We start from the raw sequence: 16,287 nt of genomic DNA, 5'->3' as shown, positions 1-16,287 counted from the left end.
CCAAAAATCCAGGTCAGGAGTGGGTGCCTTGGGTGGGACAGCGTACTGGCTTGGAGGCTGATGGTGACTTGGTGGGTGCAGGTCTAGACCCACCCTCCCTGCCAGGCACAAGGGGAAAGGAATGTCACCTTGGCACCAGAGGGAGTTTAAAAACAGGAGAAGCAGGACTGAAAGTGGCCAAAGAAAGACATGAGGCCAGGTGGGGAGGACGGAGGGTGGGGTGGACTCAGTTCTTTGGAAAGGAGCAACATGAAGATCGCAGGGCCTGAGAAATGCAGGGACACCCAGGGCTTAGCCCCAGCTCAGGCCCCTTAGGAAAGAGTGGGAAGAGAAGTGCCCTGAGCTAAGAGGCACGGCCTCTGATCATGCCTCCATCTTCTCTTGCCTTGGGTGTGACCTTGACCTAGGGCCTCACTTTTCCCATCTGTCCAGTGGGATTTTCCTAAGACAAACTGAGCACAAGGTTGCCAGATTGAGTGAATAAAAATACAGGATGCCTGGTTAAAATGTGCATGTCGGATAAACAATCAAACAAAGGAATGACATTATAGTGTAAATGTGTTTTAAATAATGTATCTGAAATTCAAATTTCACTGGGCCTCTTCTATTTTATCTGGCAGCCCTGACTGTGGAGAGCAAAGGGGAGTATCGGTGGGAAGAGCTTTTAAAGAGTCAGGAAGGCCAAGGGCTGTAATGGCATAGTCTTTAGAATCCGCGTGCGTTCGGCCAAGCAATACTCTCGCCCCTCTCAGGCTCCAACCCATGGACGCCAACAATGACAAATAGGACCGTGTGCCAAGAATGACAGCCAAGATATGTAAACATCCCTGCAGAAAAGCTTTGGGGACGGGGATCACATAGCCTGAAGAAGCAGCCTTAGGAAGAACAGATGCAACCATCTTTACGTCTTGAACAGCCTCTCCCAGGGACGGGGAGATGAGCTGGACTCAAAATACAGGAAAACCCTGCACAACAAGAGCTCTGTGAAAGCGGATGGACTTTCAAGGGAGGCAGCTTCCAACACCAGGGTGTTCAACTTGGAGTTTAATGACCAAAATCCTCCAGAAGGGAGTCCTGCTGAGCTTCGAGAAGGCTGGCCCAGAAGACTTCTGAGATCCTCATAAAGTCAGGTTCCCTAATACTCATTGCAGAAATTTCTTTTTCCAAAGCATTCAGGTCAGTGCCTTGTGCCAAAGAAGGTGCTCCACAAAGGACATCAGGGATGACAAATGTATGACTCACGTGTTGACACTTCCCAATCCCGAGCCAAGGCAGACATCACCAATCAATCGCAGCACTATCTCCCGATGATTTCCAATGTGACTTTGAAATCTTTCTCAATGCAGCATTCTAAATGGCTGCTGTTCTGTGCTGTGGTTAGTGGCTCAGTTGTGTCCGACTCTTTGTGACCCTATGGACTGCAGCCCGCCAGGCTCCTCCGTCCATGGAATTCTCCAGGCAAGAATACTGCAGTGGGTTGCCATTCCCTTCTCCAAGGGATCTTCCCAACCCAGGGGTTGACTCTGGCTTTCCTGCATTGCAGGCAGATTCTTTACTGGCTGAGCCACCAGGGAAGCCCTGGTGTGTGTATAAAACACTACTACTACTACTGAATCACTACTTATTACCATCACTACTTTACTATTTATTAACAAGTAGTAGCGATAAAATCATTATCATGATTATCACTAAATTTATTATTATTATTACTAGTGCTTCTTGAGTGCTTACTACGTACTTCTTGCTGGTGTTCAGTTGCTAAGTTGTGTCTTTGTGAGCCCATGGACAGCAGCACGCCAGGCTTCCCTGACCTTCACCATCTCCAGGACTTTCCTCAAACTCAAGTCCACTGAGTCAGTGATGCCATCCAACTATCTCATCCTCTGTCGTCCCCTTCTCCGCCTGCCTTCAATCTTTCCCACCATCAATACTAGGCAATTTATATGTACTAGTTTCCCTGAATCCTCATAGCACTCTCTCAAGTTAGGTGCTGATATTATTCCCATTTTAAAGATGAATAAATTGAGGCACAGGAGGCTTAGAAAATGTGCTCAGAATTGCAATTAAAAGAGTGATAGAGCTAGGATTTGAACCCACGTAACCTGGTTCTAGACTGGTCTGGGTATATATGTGGTCCTAACAAGAGTGAGCATAAACATCCCATCTGACAGAGTGGATCCTTGAGGAAGTGAGCCTGTAACTGAAGACCACGGAGCCCAGAGGAAGTGAGGCCAGGATCTGTACACAGGTTGATCAGACCTCCACTCCTCACCCTGCCCTGGTTCGGCTCTCACCTACCTGAGCAGGAGCACATTGCCCATGGGAGCCTCTGGGCCTTCTTCCCGGGACTAGTCTTCCCTGAACAATGGGGGTCCCCAATTCTCCAGGGCCTTCACCAGCCTCCTTCTCAATAGAATGTGTCTGTACAGTGGCTGGAGTATCCAAAGCTGGCAGCCCATTTGTCAAACCAGGCAACAGTCTCCTTGTATGAGCTCCTGAGACTCAAACCCCACAAGATATGTCCCAAAGAACAGAAGAGAGGGCCATCAGACGCTCAAGGAAGCTCCTAGACTTATTTCCTAGTCTCAGGCCTGTCACTGGCCCTCGGGCCTGGGCCCAAGGTCAGGGCTCACCCTCTGGAGGTCTATCAGGGAGCCCCGGTTTTGGTTAATAGCATCATTCCACAAAGCTACCCCAACCTGGATGGAGTCAGAAGTCAGATTGCTTCCCACCTCCCTGGTACAGGCCTCTTTCAGTCCCGGGCACATCAAGAGATAGTAACAAGAAATAACATTTTAAAATAAAAGCAATATTTTCCACTAACTGCAAATTTACTGAGTGCTAGACCTTGTACAAAAGATAGTACAAAAATGCCTCGTTTAATCCTCATAGCCCTCCCAAACAGGAGTCTACCATCATACCCATTTTACAGATGAAGAACTAAAGCTCAGGGAGGGTAAGTGACTTGATCCAGGTCACACAGCCTGGCTATGGCAGAACTGGGACTTGACCTCAGGTCATCTGGCTCCAAAGTCAGTGTTCTGAAAAGGATGGAGAAGACTGGCCAGGGTGGTCCAGAGCCTCAGCTCCTCTGCTAGTCACTTCCTTTCTCTGGACCTGAAGCACCTCATCTGTCTGATGGGCACGCTACCACCTGCCTAGACCTTGCTGCAGAGCAACAGACAGGCAGAAGGTGTCAAAGCACATGGCCATCTCATGCTCCAAACCCTTCCTCATTTGAGGAATGAAGAAAGGGGCTCAGAGAAGGTTGGTGATCCACCTGAGGCCACACAGCATGGCTTTCCTCCCTTAGTCCCCTGCCCCGACTGCCCTGTCCTGCTCTCGCAGCTCCTCCAGGGGTCTGATGAGAGAGGAGCCTTTTCAGCAGGACTTGAGGCTCATTCCCCACACTCTCCCTTCTGGCCATTCTCCTCCCCAGGCATCTGTGTACTTACAATGAGGCCGGGGACTCCTGGGGGCCCTGGCAGGCCCAGTTCTCCCTGCAAAGAAAGAGAGACCAAGGTGGTTACTTGCTCTGTGTCTCTCCAGGCCACCCCCTCCACCCCCTCCTCCATGTGGGCCCCTGGTAGAATCATTTGGAGCTGAACATTTTTTGTTCCTGACTCTCCTGAGCCTGGCCTGGAGTTTGGATGAGAACTTCCTCCTTTGTCATCAGCTTTCCACATCTGTAAAGTGGGGAGATTGGATTTCTAATCCAGTACCTTCCAGTGGCAGGTGTGAGAATGGGCAGAATCCTGACTGTAACAATAAAGATGGGCAGGATGCCTGGCCCAGAAGATCTCATTTCATCCTCACCTTACAGATGGCAAAACTTAGGCTCCAAGGTCAGGCAACTGTCCCAAGGTCAAGGATGAGAAAATAACAGGGGGTGAGGACACCAAGCTGAGACCTACCTGGCCAGCCTCCCTCCATTTCTCACTAGAAGATACTGGGGCCCTTGAGAGAACCCCCAAACCCCCCAGCAGAAAGAGGCTCTCAGGTTCCACCTCCCAGGGCCTCCGAGAGGCTGGGGAGCTCTGGCCTGCGAGTCAGGAGATACAGCCATGTATGGGCAAGTTTGTTTTCCAGATCTCTAAAAATGGACCTTCAATTGCCTGCACCAGAAAAGACAGGTAGAGGGGATTGGATCAAATTAAAAATGCAAGAGTGGGAATAAAAATAGGCTCTAGAAATGGTGATTATGAATCACCAACATCCTCCGGGGGGTTGTCTTCCTTCATCTGTGCAGTCAGCTGGGACATCATTACTACAGCCACTGAGAAGAGGAAGAGGAGGTGAGGAGTAGCCTTGGCTTTAACGCGAAGGATCTGAAACTCGGGAAAGGAAGGGACTTGTTCAAGGCCACTGGATTACGCAGCAGAGCAGGGACCAGTCATCAGGTCCTCCTCCTACTCCTCTGGACCATAAGTACAGAGTCATCCCTGTCCCTCTCCAAGGACACTTCCAGGATGAGGTCACCTATTATACTAATAGTGGTTAATCCGGTGACTGGTATGCTGAAGGAAAGACTCTGGTTTCCCACTTCTGACCCCTTGCCAGTGCTCTTTCCTCCACCTGGAATGCTCCCCTACCATCTCTTTCCTCATCCCAATTCCAATGCCATCTTCCCCAGGAGTCGTCTCTGCTTCATTATCCCGTCTCCATAGCATCCTGTGTCTCACTTCAACTCGTGCAATGGACCAGGGAGACAGCCATGAGCTCCTCCAGGGCAGGAACAGGCCCCAACATTACCCACTCTTTCCAACCCCTCCATCCAGTGAAAACCCAGTGCCTCCCTGCCCTCTCTCACTGCATTCTCACAACACCTCTCTGAGACTGGAGGATCTACCATTGGATCCCTGTCATTTACAGATGAGGAAACTGAGATCCAGACAGGGCAACTGATTTGTCCAAGCTTCCAAGCCTGGCAAGGGGTGCAGAAGGATCCGAACTCAGACCCACCTGGCTCTGAGGCCAGGGCTTCAGGTCCTCAGGGAGTCCGGGAGTCAGCCCCAAGCTGGGTGAGGCTCAAGGAGCATTTGTGGAATTAAAACAAGCACATATCAGGTGCTGACTATGGCTCTAGCAGCCACCTCTGCTAAGGGCACGGCTGGGTACAGCTGCGCAGACGGGAAGCCCCAGGACAGATGGGGGCACACGGCAGATGTGCCAAAGAGCCCTGGACATGATGTGCACTTCCAGGCAGAGAGCCTGCTTTCCCACCACTGGAGCTGGAGCCTCGGACGGGAAGGGAGAGGCGGGCTCAGCTCCCCAGGGCAGGCTGACCTGGCTCCCTGACGAGCCTCGATTATTTACAAACTCTATAAACATGCCTATGCTGGAGATTGCTTTAGAACTCAGCTCTTCCCTCCATACAGGGCCTGCAAACCATCTGCTCCCCCAGGCCGCTGCCGTCCCATAAACATTTCTGGGACTTTGTAAGATGGTAGTGGCCCTGGATTCCCCAGCAGGAAGTGACCCACGAACATTCCTGACTCCTTGAGGATGGGACATAGCCTAGGGCTTTGGGACCTGGGGCTCAGTGGGCTGGAGGGCTCTCCTGAAGTTGGGTGGCGTGGTTCGAAGGCCATCCATAGTAGACAGAAGCCAGGAATTCAGGAAAATCATGCAGTTCACCCAGGAGAACCCAGCTCATGTGTGACCTGGCTGGGTGACCTAAAAGCTTAGGGTCCTAAAACCTGCTGTGTGCTTGTCCCTAATCTCTTTCCTGTGCCCAAAAAAGATGTGAAATACTTACAGGGTTTCCATCCAGTCCCGGAGGGCCTCTTTCCCCAAAGTCTCCAGGAAACCCCTGAGGGCATGAGAGAGAGCAAACATCTGCAGATTAGTGTGTATACCTGTGGGTGGCTTGGATCCAAACCCCCAGGGGACACAGGACACGTCCATGCAGTCTTACTCACTGGTTCCAGGATCTGTGCAGGCTCGGGAGTCCTGAGTCACCTTGGGCCCTCAACGAACATCCTCCCCCGCCAGCCCCCAATAAAGAACTTCCCAAGGACTGGCTACTGTACAGAAGCCCATGGCCAGGGAGCCCTCTTTTCATGTTCTCTGAGTGTCAGAAAAGAGTTCCCTGGCACGTAAAGGCCAGCCCCCAAGCTGAGACTTGCCTGGTGGCTCTGTCAGTACAGAATCCACCTATAATGCAGGAGACCCGAGTTTGATATCTGGGTCGGGAAGATCCCCTGGAGAAGGAAACGGTCAGCCGCTCTAGTATTCTTGCCTGGAAATTCCACGGACAGAGGAGCCTGGCGGACTGCAGACCATGGAGTCGCACACGACTTAGCAACTGAACTACCACCAGACTGAGACCTGGTCCTGATGGAGCAGGGGGGCAGGAAGGTCTAGGCCTCCACCAGTCACTGACTTGCTGAGAATTTTGAGTCATGCCTTCCCCCATGAGCTTCAGTTTCCCCACTGGTCCAAGCAGGAGAGGCTTCAGAAGCCCTTTCCCAGCCCTGAACTTCTGCAATTTCTGTGACATGCTCTTTAAAAGCTACCCTGTGGAATCATGATCTTCATTTTACAGATGAAGAAAGTGAGGCTCTGAAAGGGCAGGTGTCAAGGTCACAGAGTCACACGGATAGGGAATATGGGCACCACGGCCACAGGTGAGTTTCGGCAGCCAAGAAAAACCAGGCCGCCCGGCGCAGGCAGGTCTGGCCCTCTCGCCCCTGCCCTGACCCCTTCTCCAAGCTCTCTGGGGAGACAGGCAGCTGGAAAAACATCAGCTGTGGAGAAGCTTCTCGGAGCCGAGGAGGAGGGGACAGCTCCATTCTACTTCAAAAGGAAAAGAAAGTCCCTGAGCTTGGAATTCAGGGAAACCTGTTCTCCTCTCCTTGAATTCAAATCACTGTTTTTCCAGGGAAATTTAATAAAAAAACAAAGCACATGTTTCTCTGACCAAGAGGAGGCCTGAGCTGTTCAAACAGTCAAGATTCTTCACGGAGGATAATTTATTTCTGGTTTCTGAAGCCACTGGGGGAATCCAGAAAGTAGATTAAACTAAAAAGACCAAAGATAAAAACAAACCCCAAGCCAATTACAAAGTCTAAACTGGCTGAGCAACAGCCCTAGAAGCGCGTGTGCATCTAGGCCTTCGTCTTGCCCTGCCCAGAATACTATTCCCCTCAAATCCCTCCTCTGCCAGGAAACCCTAGTGGACCAGAAGGGAAGGCGTTGATATGGACCCTGTAGGAGGCACAGCTTCATTCTGACACCCAAAGGAGGGAACGGGGACACATTAAAGAGACCTGGGCCAAGCCAGTGACTTTGCATGCAGAACTTGACGTGCCTTTGACATTTGCCCTTGAGGGGAAGGTTATTGGTCCCATTTAACAGATGGGGAAATTGAGGCTCAGAGAGAGAAATGTCACCTCACCAAAGACAAGAAGCAAGTCTGTGGCAGAGCTGAGCCCAGGTCCCACCTCTCTCAACTCTGCCATGTTTGTATGAGCTGAGTATGGGCACATCCTGGCATGCAGAAGCTGCTTGAATGTGTGCCGGACTGATTTTAGAGAGTGGTAAAGGTAGGCGTGTGTGTGTGTGTGTGTGTGTGTGTGTGTGCACATGAGCATGCCCCTCCAGATCGAGTTTTCATGGGGCTACATCTGACCCTATATAAGATGCTTCTTCCCACATCCTTAGGGTCCCCCGTGGCAAATTCCAATCCAGCCCCACTTTGCCATGCTATAAGGCAGACAGCTCTCTCACCTCCTGGGGCAGGAGATATCAGCTGGGCTAGTAGTGGGCAGCGGAGGCTCCTGAAGGCATTTGAGCCACCACCGCTGACCTTGGAGGATGCGGCTGGGGGCTTGGCAAGACAGAGGACAATCCCTCAGGCGAGAAGGTGGGATGCTGTCTAGCCGGACACCTGGCTGACTTCACAAGGCAGGGTTTGGGGAGTCCATGCTGTGCTCTCCAGAACCAGGGTCTGGAGACAGCCTGGAGACTTAGCTGGGCTCACCCCCGGGTGGGCTGTGTGACTACAGGCAGACCCTCACTTGACCCACTGTCCTCTCAGGCTGAGGGTGTGCTCTCTGAGAACGCTTCAGCTTGGCCCATCCCTTAGACAAAGCCTGGAAGGGAGGCGCAGGAATGCCCCTGGGACCCCGCCACCAGCCCCATCACCTCAGGAAGATAAGACAGTGAGGCAGCACTCCACAGGCACCAATCCTGGCTGAGATGCCCAGCACGCTCACATGCAGAAGCCACCGACAGGTCTAAACCCATGGGTCTGCAGCCAGGGCCACGCTAGGCTGGCTCAGGGACTCCTCTCAGACCCAGGGCCCAGGCCAGCTTCCCCCGTGAGGCTTTAGAGCCAAAGCAACCGGATGCCAACCCTCCACCACCCGCGGGCCTCTCTGAGCCTCGGTTTTCTCTGCTGTGCAATTGGGGTCCTGAGAGTTTGAGCCAAGATGCTGGATGGAGGGCGAGTCCCTGCCAGCACGTGGAGGCAGCAGTGATGCGAGGGCACCTCTCTGAGGCTTAAGCCAAGACTAGACCATCAGAATCAATGGTCGAAAACCTAAAGAGAGGCACTTATGCGGACAAAATGCAGCCTGAGGAGAGCCAGGGGCTGATGATGGCGTGGTGACAGCAATAACAGAAGCAGCACCGTGATAGAGGACCTATTATTGGCCCCATTTTCGAGATGAGGAAACTGAGGTCCAAAGATATTAGGGAACTTGTCTGAAGTCACACAGCTATGGAATAGCAGAACTGGGATCTGAACTCAAGCAGTCTGACTCCAGAGCCCATTCTCTTGGCTGTGAATCAACAGTGAGTACACAGAACGGGCTGGAGCAAGCCTGTGGCCTCTCAAGGGCACATGAGAGCCCTGGACTAACACATAAGAGGGAATGGCATTGCCAAGACTCAGGACTGGTTCTGGTTATCCGTTGTGCTCAGAGGCCTCAATACCCAGCCCTGTATCCACCTTTTCTTGCTTTCTTCAGAGCCAAGCAGATGACCTAGAAATATAGGGTAATTAAGAACACAATAACCCAAAAAAGGGCTTCCCTGGTGGCTCAGACAGTAACGAATCTGCCTGCAATGTGGGAGACCTGGGTTTGATCCCTGGGTTGGGAAGATCCCCTGGAGGAGGGCATGGCAGCCCACTCCAGTATTCTTGCCTGGAGAATCCCATGGACAGAGAAGCCCAGCCTACAGACCATGGGGTCCAAAGAGTTGGACACGACTGAGTGACTAGGCGGAAAAAAGATAGGGCTTTAAAAGAGCTGGAACTGGCATCCAGATCTGCGACTGGAATAATCATAGATGGTCTAAGATGGAAAGACCCTAGCTGTTCTTAGCTTTCAGAACCTCATTCGTCAGTGGGGAAACTGAGGCCCAGAACCTGCCCAAGGCCCCCTCACCTCACTAGCTTGCCGCACTCCTCCACTGCTGAGCAACACATCCCAGTTCCTACACTTGCCCAGGGCCCTGATGCTTGATCCAAGGGGTCCCAGAGAGGTGGCGGTGGAGCGGAACACACACCACCACCTCCACCCTGCTTGCTTCTCCCTGTCTGGCTGTGCCCGCCCGTGCACAGCACATACTAACAGCCCGGCCGATGGCGGGACCTTCCTCCGCAGGCCCGAGCTCCCGGGTACAGCAAGCTGGCCCGAGGCCCAAGGAATGAGCTCGGCGCCCTGCCGGGCCCCAGCCACGTGGTCTCCCCACTTCCCCAGGTCAGGCCCCCCTGGGGAACTGAATGCCTCATACTTTGGGCAGAACAAGGCCCAGGAGGAGACAGAACCAGGATCAAGGGCGAGACTCCACATTCTCTCTTGTCTACGGCAATTCAGAGGAACAGACGCCTAAACAGGGACAGTTCTCATAACCACATCTGTGGCAGGATGCCAGGGGCTGAGGAGGCCTCCGAGGGCCATCTTTTCCACCCCCTCCCTCCAGCCAGTGTCTACACTGACGGCCTGCTCCAGAAGGTGAGACGTCGGGGAGGGGATGCCTGCAGTCTCCAGGATCAGAAGTCCTGCTACATCTTGAAGACTCAGCTCTCTGGCCTGCTAGATGGTCAGTCCTGCCCCACCCACCTGACAACTCACCTGCCCAGCTTTCCCTGTGCTAAGGAAGAAGTGAGATATTTGCAATCCAGCCTCTGGTAACATTAGGCCTTAGCCTCCGGTAAATTCTAAAATGCCATCACACACTGGTTAGGTGCTAACAATGGAATTCATGATAACCTCAAGGAAAAGCCTGCAGAAGAAACTTGGAGCCCTCTTTACAGGGTTTACATTCGCTAAAGTCGAGAAGTTCCTGCACAGGTTTGACAACAGCCTGTATTCTTTTCCAGAAGATATGTGCCCTCCGAGTGCTCCAACAGGGAAAGACTCCTTAATATCCCAGCACCTTTTTCTCACGACACTGAGCATGTCTTCACCCTACCTTCTGATATCTACCCGGGAATCCACACACAAGGAGTCACCGCGGGGAGGAAGAAGGAGAGAGGCAGGGAGAGTTCTCAGCAGGATTAGAGGGTTGCTAACAGCCCTGGGGACAGTTCCAGTTCCAGTTTTGGAACCTAGGGATCATACCCCCAGCTCACAGCAACACCACCGCTTAGAACCTTCATCTGTTTTGTCCTCAGTTTCTCCATTTGGAAACCACTTTGCTCCCTGCTGCCCTCAGGCTGAGAAAGAGCTTGAAGCCAAAACTGAACTATGTGAGAAGCCCTGTCCTGCCCCAGACAGGCATGTGGCCTTGGACGAGTCCCAGCTGTCCCTAAGCCACACACGGAGGGAACCGGAGCCAAGGCTGGACCTTTCCAGCTCTAAGCTTTAGGGTCTGCCTGCCTGACTCGCTACACAAGACCAGCCCTGGCAGGTTTGGCCAGAAGCCACGAGAGAAGCTGTGAGCAGGGGCTGGTCTTGCCAGGCATTCCAGCGGGCTTGACAGTGAAGCCAGAGTGCAGGACAAGAGGATTCACTGTGGCATCTTCCTAGGCCCCATGAGAGACTGCAAAGTGTGGCTCCGTCCCCAGCTGTGTCACTGCATCATGCGCCTAACAGCCCAGGAGAAAGCTCTTCAACTCCAGCCAAGCTTGTAACATCTCATATCTGGATCCCTCCTTGGGAAACCACAACACAGGCGATGTGAGATGAGAGATGTGGAGTAAGTTTTCTCTTGGAGGCTGAAGATGGGAACATAGAGAGGAGAGGGGTGACGGGGAGAGCACCCTGCCTGAGCACGCAAGGGTCCTGGGTTCAAGTCCCAGTTCTGCCACCACTGTGCTGTGTGACCTTGGGCGAGTCTACTGGCCTCTCTGAGCTATGTCTACTCGTGCATCTGACCAAGAGGCGGGGCCAGCTCATCACTAGGGTTCCTGCAGCTCTGATGTGCTCTGACCTCTGCTGTGTTTCACAGCTCCCATCCGCAGAAGACTCCCACTCAGCCTCCTGATGCTGAGCAGGCTGTATGCATGGGCCTGAGATTTTGCTTGCTGGAGAGAAACAGACCACAGCAAAATCATTGCCAGCCCTGCCAGAAATGAGGCCAGCTGCGATCTGGCATGAAGGGATTCAGCTCATTCTCCTGACATTTCCTCTTGGTAATAAGTGCCTAGAAATCGTCTGGCCCAAAGCTTTTGACCAGAAGAAAACCCATTCACAGAAGGAGCCCCCAACCCCCATCAGACAGATCAGGGGCTTAGGAGCACGTAACAGGGGGATGGCCCTAAAGACCAGGCGAGGAGTGTGTGGGCCAAGGGTGCAGCAGACGGGGAGGCCAGGCAAAGGCAAAGGACTCCGGGATATAATAAAGTCTGTTCCACACATATTAAATCACTCCAAGGCAGACCCTGCCCAAGTGCTGGCCAAGATGACTGGACCGGGGTCAAGCAGACGTTCACGGCCCTCTGGGGTATTGCGTGGCCATAGGACTCCTTGGTGGAATGGGGGTGGTTCCTTGCACCCATGCCTGACACCCCAGTGCCAGGGGACACGCATTATGGAGGGCAGGGTGGAATCTGAGGGAGTTAAAGGCACAAAAACATGGAGTGAAGAGACAGAAATGAGTTGTCTGTTACGGGGGTTGAAGTGTGGCAAGGCCTCAGAGGGTCTCTGGGTACGTGGCTTTGAAGCCTCGGATTCCCTGCCTGGAAAACAGATAATCAACCTTACCTCAGTGAGTCAGTATGAGAACCACATGTAGTGTTCAAATGCCACGCAGGTAGCAGGGCCTCCAGGAGTGTGTGCTCGGTTATGTAGTCATGCCTGACTCTTTGCGACCCCATAGACTGTAGCCCACCAGGCTCCCCTGTCCATGGAATTTTCCAGGCAAGAATACTGGAGTGAGCGGCCATTTCCAAGTCCAGGGGCTCTCCTGACCCAGGGATTGAACCCGCGTCTCCTGAGTCTCCTGCCTTGGCAGGTGATTTCCAGGGCTGCATTGAGTCATTCTGCCTGAGCCAACTGCTCCCACTCTGTGACTGAGACTTTGGAAAACAGACCCAGAGAGCTAAAGCCATTGGCTTAAATTCACACAGCCCAGAGGAATCCTCAGTCACCCACAAAACCACAAATAGAAACAATTACTGCTACTATCTATTGAGTTTTTACTATGTGACAAGCACAATGACCCCATGAGCTAGAAGCTATTATCCCCATTTTTCAGATGAGAAAACTGCAGTTCAGACCCAGTAGTACTCTTGCCCCAGGGCCTTTGCACCTGCTCTTCCCTCAACCTGGAATGCTCTTCCCCATAGCAGCCACAAAATTAAAAGATGTTCGCTCCATGGAAGAAAAGCTACGACAAAGCTAGAGAGCATATTAAAAAGCAGAGACATTACTTTGCAGACAAAGATCCATGTAGTCAAAGCTATGGTTTTTCCAGTAGTCATGTATGGATGTGAAAGAAACCTGAGTGACGAAGAATTGACGTTTTTGAACTGTGGTGTTGGGAAAGACTCTTGAGAGTCCCTTGAACAGCAAAGAGATCCCACCAGTCCATCCTAAAGGAAATCAACCCTGAATAGTCACTGGAAGGACTGATGCTGAAGCTGAAGCTTCAATACTTGGCTACATGATGTGAAGAGCCAACTCATTGGAAAAGACCCTGGTGCCGGGAAAGACTGAGGGCAGGAGAAGAAGGACAGAGGATGAGATGGTTGGATGGCATCACCAACTCAATGGACATGGGTTTGAGCAAACTCAGGGAGATGGTGAAGGACAGGGAAGCCTGATGTGCTGCAGTCCATGTGGTCGCAAGGAGTTCGACAAGACTGAGTGACTGAACAACAACAATTAGCCCTCAGGCACAAAGGAACTGTCAGCCGCAGAATGGTCTAGGTCTGAGGGTGAGGTACCCCTTCTGTCAGTTCCATGAGGTCAGGACCTGGATGTCTCTCTTCTCTGAACCCCACCCCCCGACTTGGCCCCCAGAGGGCCCAGATCCCTATACTACAACAGGTAAGGTGTCATGAACACGCATGTCAACCACAGAATCACAGTCAACCCCCTTTCTGGCCACCCTTGAGTGTTCTTGGCTCCCTTGCAGCTGCCTCTCACCTTCTAACTCCCCCACTATCCCTTCTCCATCAACCACAAAGGAAGGCCCAGACCCAGAGATGAAGATGGTTCCAAGCCCAGGAGTTAACCTGTGGGGCAGCAGCAGAGAGCCTTAAGCCACCAGCAGGGGCCAGGCCTGAAAGAAAGATGCTTCAGTTACAATCCTGGGTCTCCTTCGACCTGACAATGGGACCCTGGACGTATCACCCTGATTCTCAGAGCCTCAGTTTCCCCTTGTGAAAAATGAGATCGTTGGAATGAATGACTTTCCCCCAAGCTGAAGATTCTAGGAATCCACTTCCGCAGCATTATTGCCAACTAGTGAACTTGAGCCAACAGTGAGATTAGAGGCCCTGGACAAGGACCGAGTTAGTATCCTGGCTCTGTTGTGAAACTCAGGACAAGTTACTTGAGCTTTCTGGGCCTTGGATTTTTCTTCCTGCCCCATAGATGCCCAAACAAAGGGAGAAATAATTTCCTTCTACAATGGACAATCAGGGTCAGAGCTGGTGAACTGGGGTTCCTGCTGAGCCCGTCTTGTGGTCACGTCTCCAGTGGGCCTGCCCGACACCCCAGGGCTCTCTGGCCTTGCGTGTGTAGCAGTGAAACAGGTGACGCTGGGACAACACAGAGGCTGACTATTCTCAGACACAGGAGCACAGACACCCGGTCTAGACAAGGCCCCCAGCATGGACACTCACGACCCAGACAACAGAAGCCCCCCGACACAGAAGCGCCTTGCAGGACAACTGCTGGACGCGCTGAGAAGCGCATCCCAGAAGGGCCCAGAGTCCTCAGGAGCCTCCAGCCCCAGCTTCGCAGCAGCCACTCAAGTGTTCTGGCAGCAGCCCCCGAGGCCCAGACAGCCCCGCATGCCTGCCCACACACTCAAAGCAGAGCAGGGCGGAGCAGAGAGAAGCGAAGAATGCCCAGGCCATGGGTGGACGGGGCCACATGGCCAGCGGGAGGTCAGGTTCACCCATAGAATCTGCGTAATAGACACGGAAAATCTTTACCGGCCTACCCATCTTGCCCCTCTTGCCAGGAACGCCAGGCAGACCCTGTAGAAGGAAACGGGGAAGAGATCAGGACAGGATTCCAGCAGGAGACTAACAGCGTTGCTCCAACCAGCCTCGCCTCCACCCACAAGAGGAAGTCACAGTAAGCCTGGCATCCAGTCCACAAAGACAACAGGCGCCGGTGATATGCATGTTGGATGGATGGTCCTTAAATGCAGGTCCTCAGAGTGGGGGCCTGCAAGGACCTGAGCTGGCAGATTCCTAAGGAAAGCACCCAGGACTCTGGTATTCAGCGATAATAAATGCTCCCGCTGTTTCCCTGCGATTCTCTTTCACCAGCTTATTGATGAGATTACAGTTGAGTCTCCAAATGTGGGCTCAGGTGGAGAGGGGACAGAGCCAGTCCAGAGGCAGGTGGGGCACACCACCGCTGTCCAGGAAACTCCAGCAGCCCCGGACACATACACAAACGAGCGTGGTGTGTTCAGGAAAGCTTCACATAACTCGTGCCTGGTGGGATCTGGTCCATGGGCCATATTGATTGGAAATTTGAAATAAGCCCATTTCTCATTTGCTGAAAGCCCTTCAGGAGCTCTTCATGCTCTCGGAATAGTCCCTCTCCTGACCTCAGTTCCTGGGGGCCGTATAGCTGTGCCCAGGGGCCCCCTCCAGTCCGTCTCCCATCCACATTCCTGCCTTGCACTCAGAGCTTTGTGCTGTGAAACTCGCCAAGTAAGCTTCCGTCCCTGACTTTGCACATGCTCTTCTCTGTGTCTGGAAGGCATCTGCCTCGACTTCACCCTCAGTGGATGCCTGTTCAACTCAGAGGCACCTCCTCCAGGAGGGATTCTAGAACTTTTCCAGCCCATGGCAGAGGAAGTGGGTGGGTGAGGGATAAACAGAGAAGGCATACTCACTCGCTCTCCATCGGACCCTGGCAGGCCGAAGAGCCCCGGGAGCCCAATGTAGCCCTAGGAAAAGAGCAGAGGGGAGGTCAGAAGTGCTGGCTGGTGGGGTGCGGCTTGCCCGTCCTGGCCCAGCCCGGCCCAGACCCCCCTCGCTGCGCTCTGGCGCCTGGCTCCTCTTCCTCGCTGGCGGCGGCGGCGGCTCCAGTGGTTCCACGATGACATAGGCCTTGAGGCAAGTGTATATGCCCATGGACTGCATGGTGCTGGCTTCCACGATGTAGTCCAAAGGCACATACCCTCACGCCAGGGAAGGGCGCGGGCACTCGCAGGGGAAGGCCCGCCCCATGCCGAGGGCTCCTGGACCTGCTGGAAGGAAGCTCTCCGCCGGGTTAGATGCTGGGGTGGCACCAAGCCCTACCCACCCTCCCAGGGAGGCTGGCGGGCACTCGCGGCTCCTGCAATGCCTCTTTCTAGGCCTCCAAGGCTGTGCACGTGGGGCTCGCATCACCCTAGACCGCCTGAGGGTGGCCGGCAATGACAGGCGCTACCACCCCGGTGTGCTGGCATCCTGCCAAGCACATGTGCTGCTGAGTTCAGCCCTCCCCAGGACCCTGCAGATGGCCCATTCTCCTCCTCACCGAAAAAGACGACCCAGGCTCTGGAGAGAAAGCAGCACAGCGAGTCGGGGTGGAGTCTGGATCGTCTGCCCTCCAGCCTCTCTCCATGCCATGCCCTCCACCAGGCATGCCCTTCCCACCCCCATGACTGCAGAACCAATGCTTTCAAGCCCAGCTCGGAGGTTCTCTGGCTAGCATC

General features: G+C 53.3%; 1 protein-coding gene and 1 non-coding gene across 6 annotated transcripts in view; both read right to left on the bottom strand.

Annotated features, from left to right (window-relative positions):
* The window catches only part of COL27A1 (collagen type XXVII alpha 1 chain), a 151,534-nt gene that overhangs the window by 83,071 nt on the left and 52,176 nt on the right, over window positions 1-16,287 (bottom strand). For all 5 annotated transcript variants that reach the window (XR_001918483.1, XM_018052662.1, XM_018052661.1 and 2 more), the window contains 4 exons: window positions 15,481-15,534; window positions 14,561-14,605; window positions 5,759-5,812; window positions 3,456-3,500 (listed from right to left, as the gene is read on the bottom strand). Coding sequence is in view for 4 of the 5 variants with exons in the window: in XM_018052662.1 (XP_017908151.1) it covers window positions 3,456-3,500; window positions 5,759-5,812; window positions 14,561-14,605; window positions 15,481-15,534 (198 nt within the window). In the remaining variant the exon portion in view is untranslated. The remainder of the gene's footprint in view (window positions 1-3,455; window positions 3,501-5,758; window positions 5,813-14,560; window positions 14,606-15,480; window positions 15,535-16,287) is intronic.
* MIR455 (microRNA 455) lies at window positions 15,686-15,798 on the bottom strand. The gene has a single exon (NR_129760.1). It is a non-coding gene; the product is annotated as a microRNA 455 (primary transcript).

This window comes from Capra hircus, chromosome 8, assembly GCF_001704415.2.
Source record: "Capra hircus breed San Clemente chromosome 8, ASM170441v1, whole genome shotgun sequence".
Lineage (NCBI taxonomy): Eukaryota > Metazoa > Chordata > Mammalia > Artiodactyla > Bovidae > Capra > Capra hircus.
The sequence above is the reverse complement of the archived record's forward strand: the minus strand, read 5'-3'. Positions and strand labels throughout refer to the sequence as shown.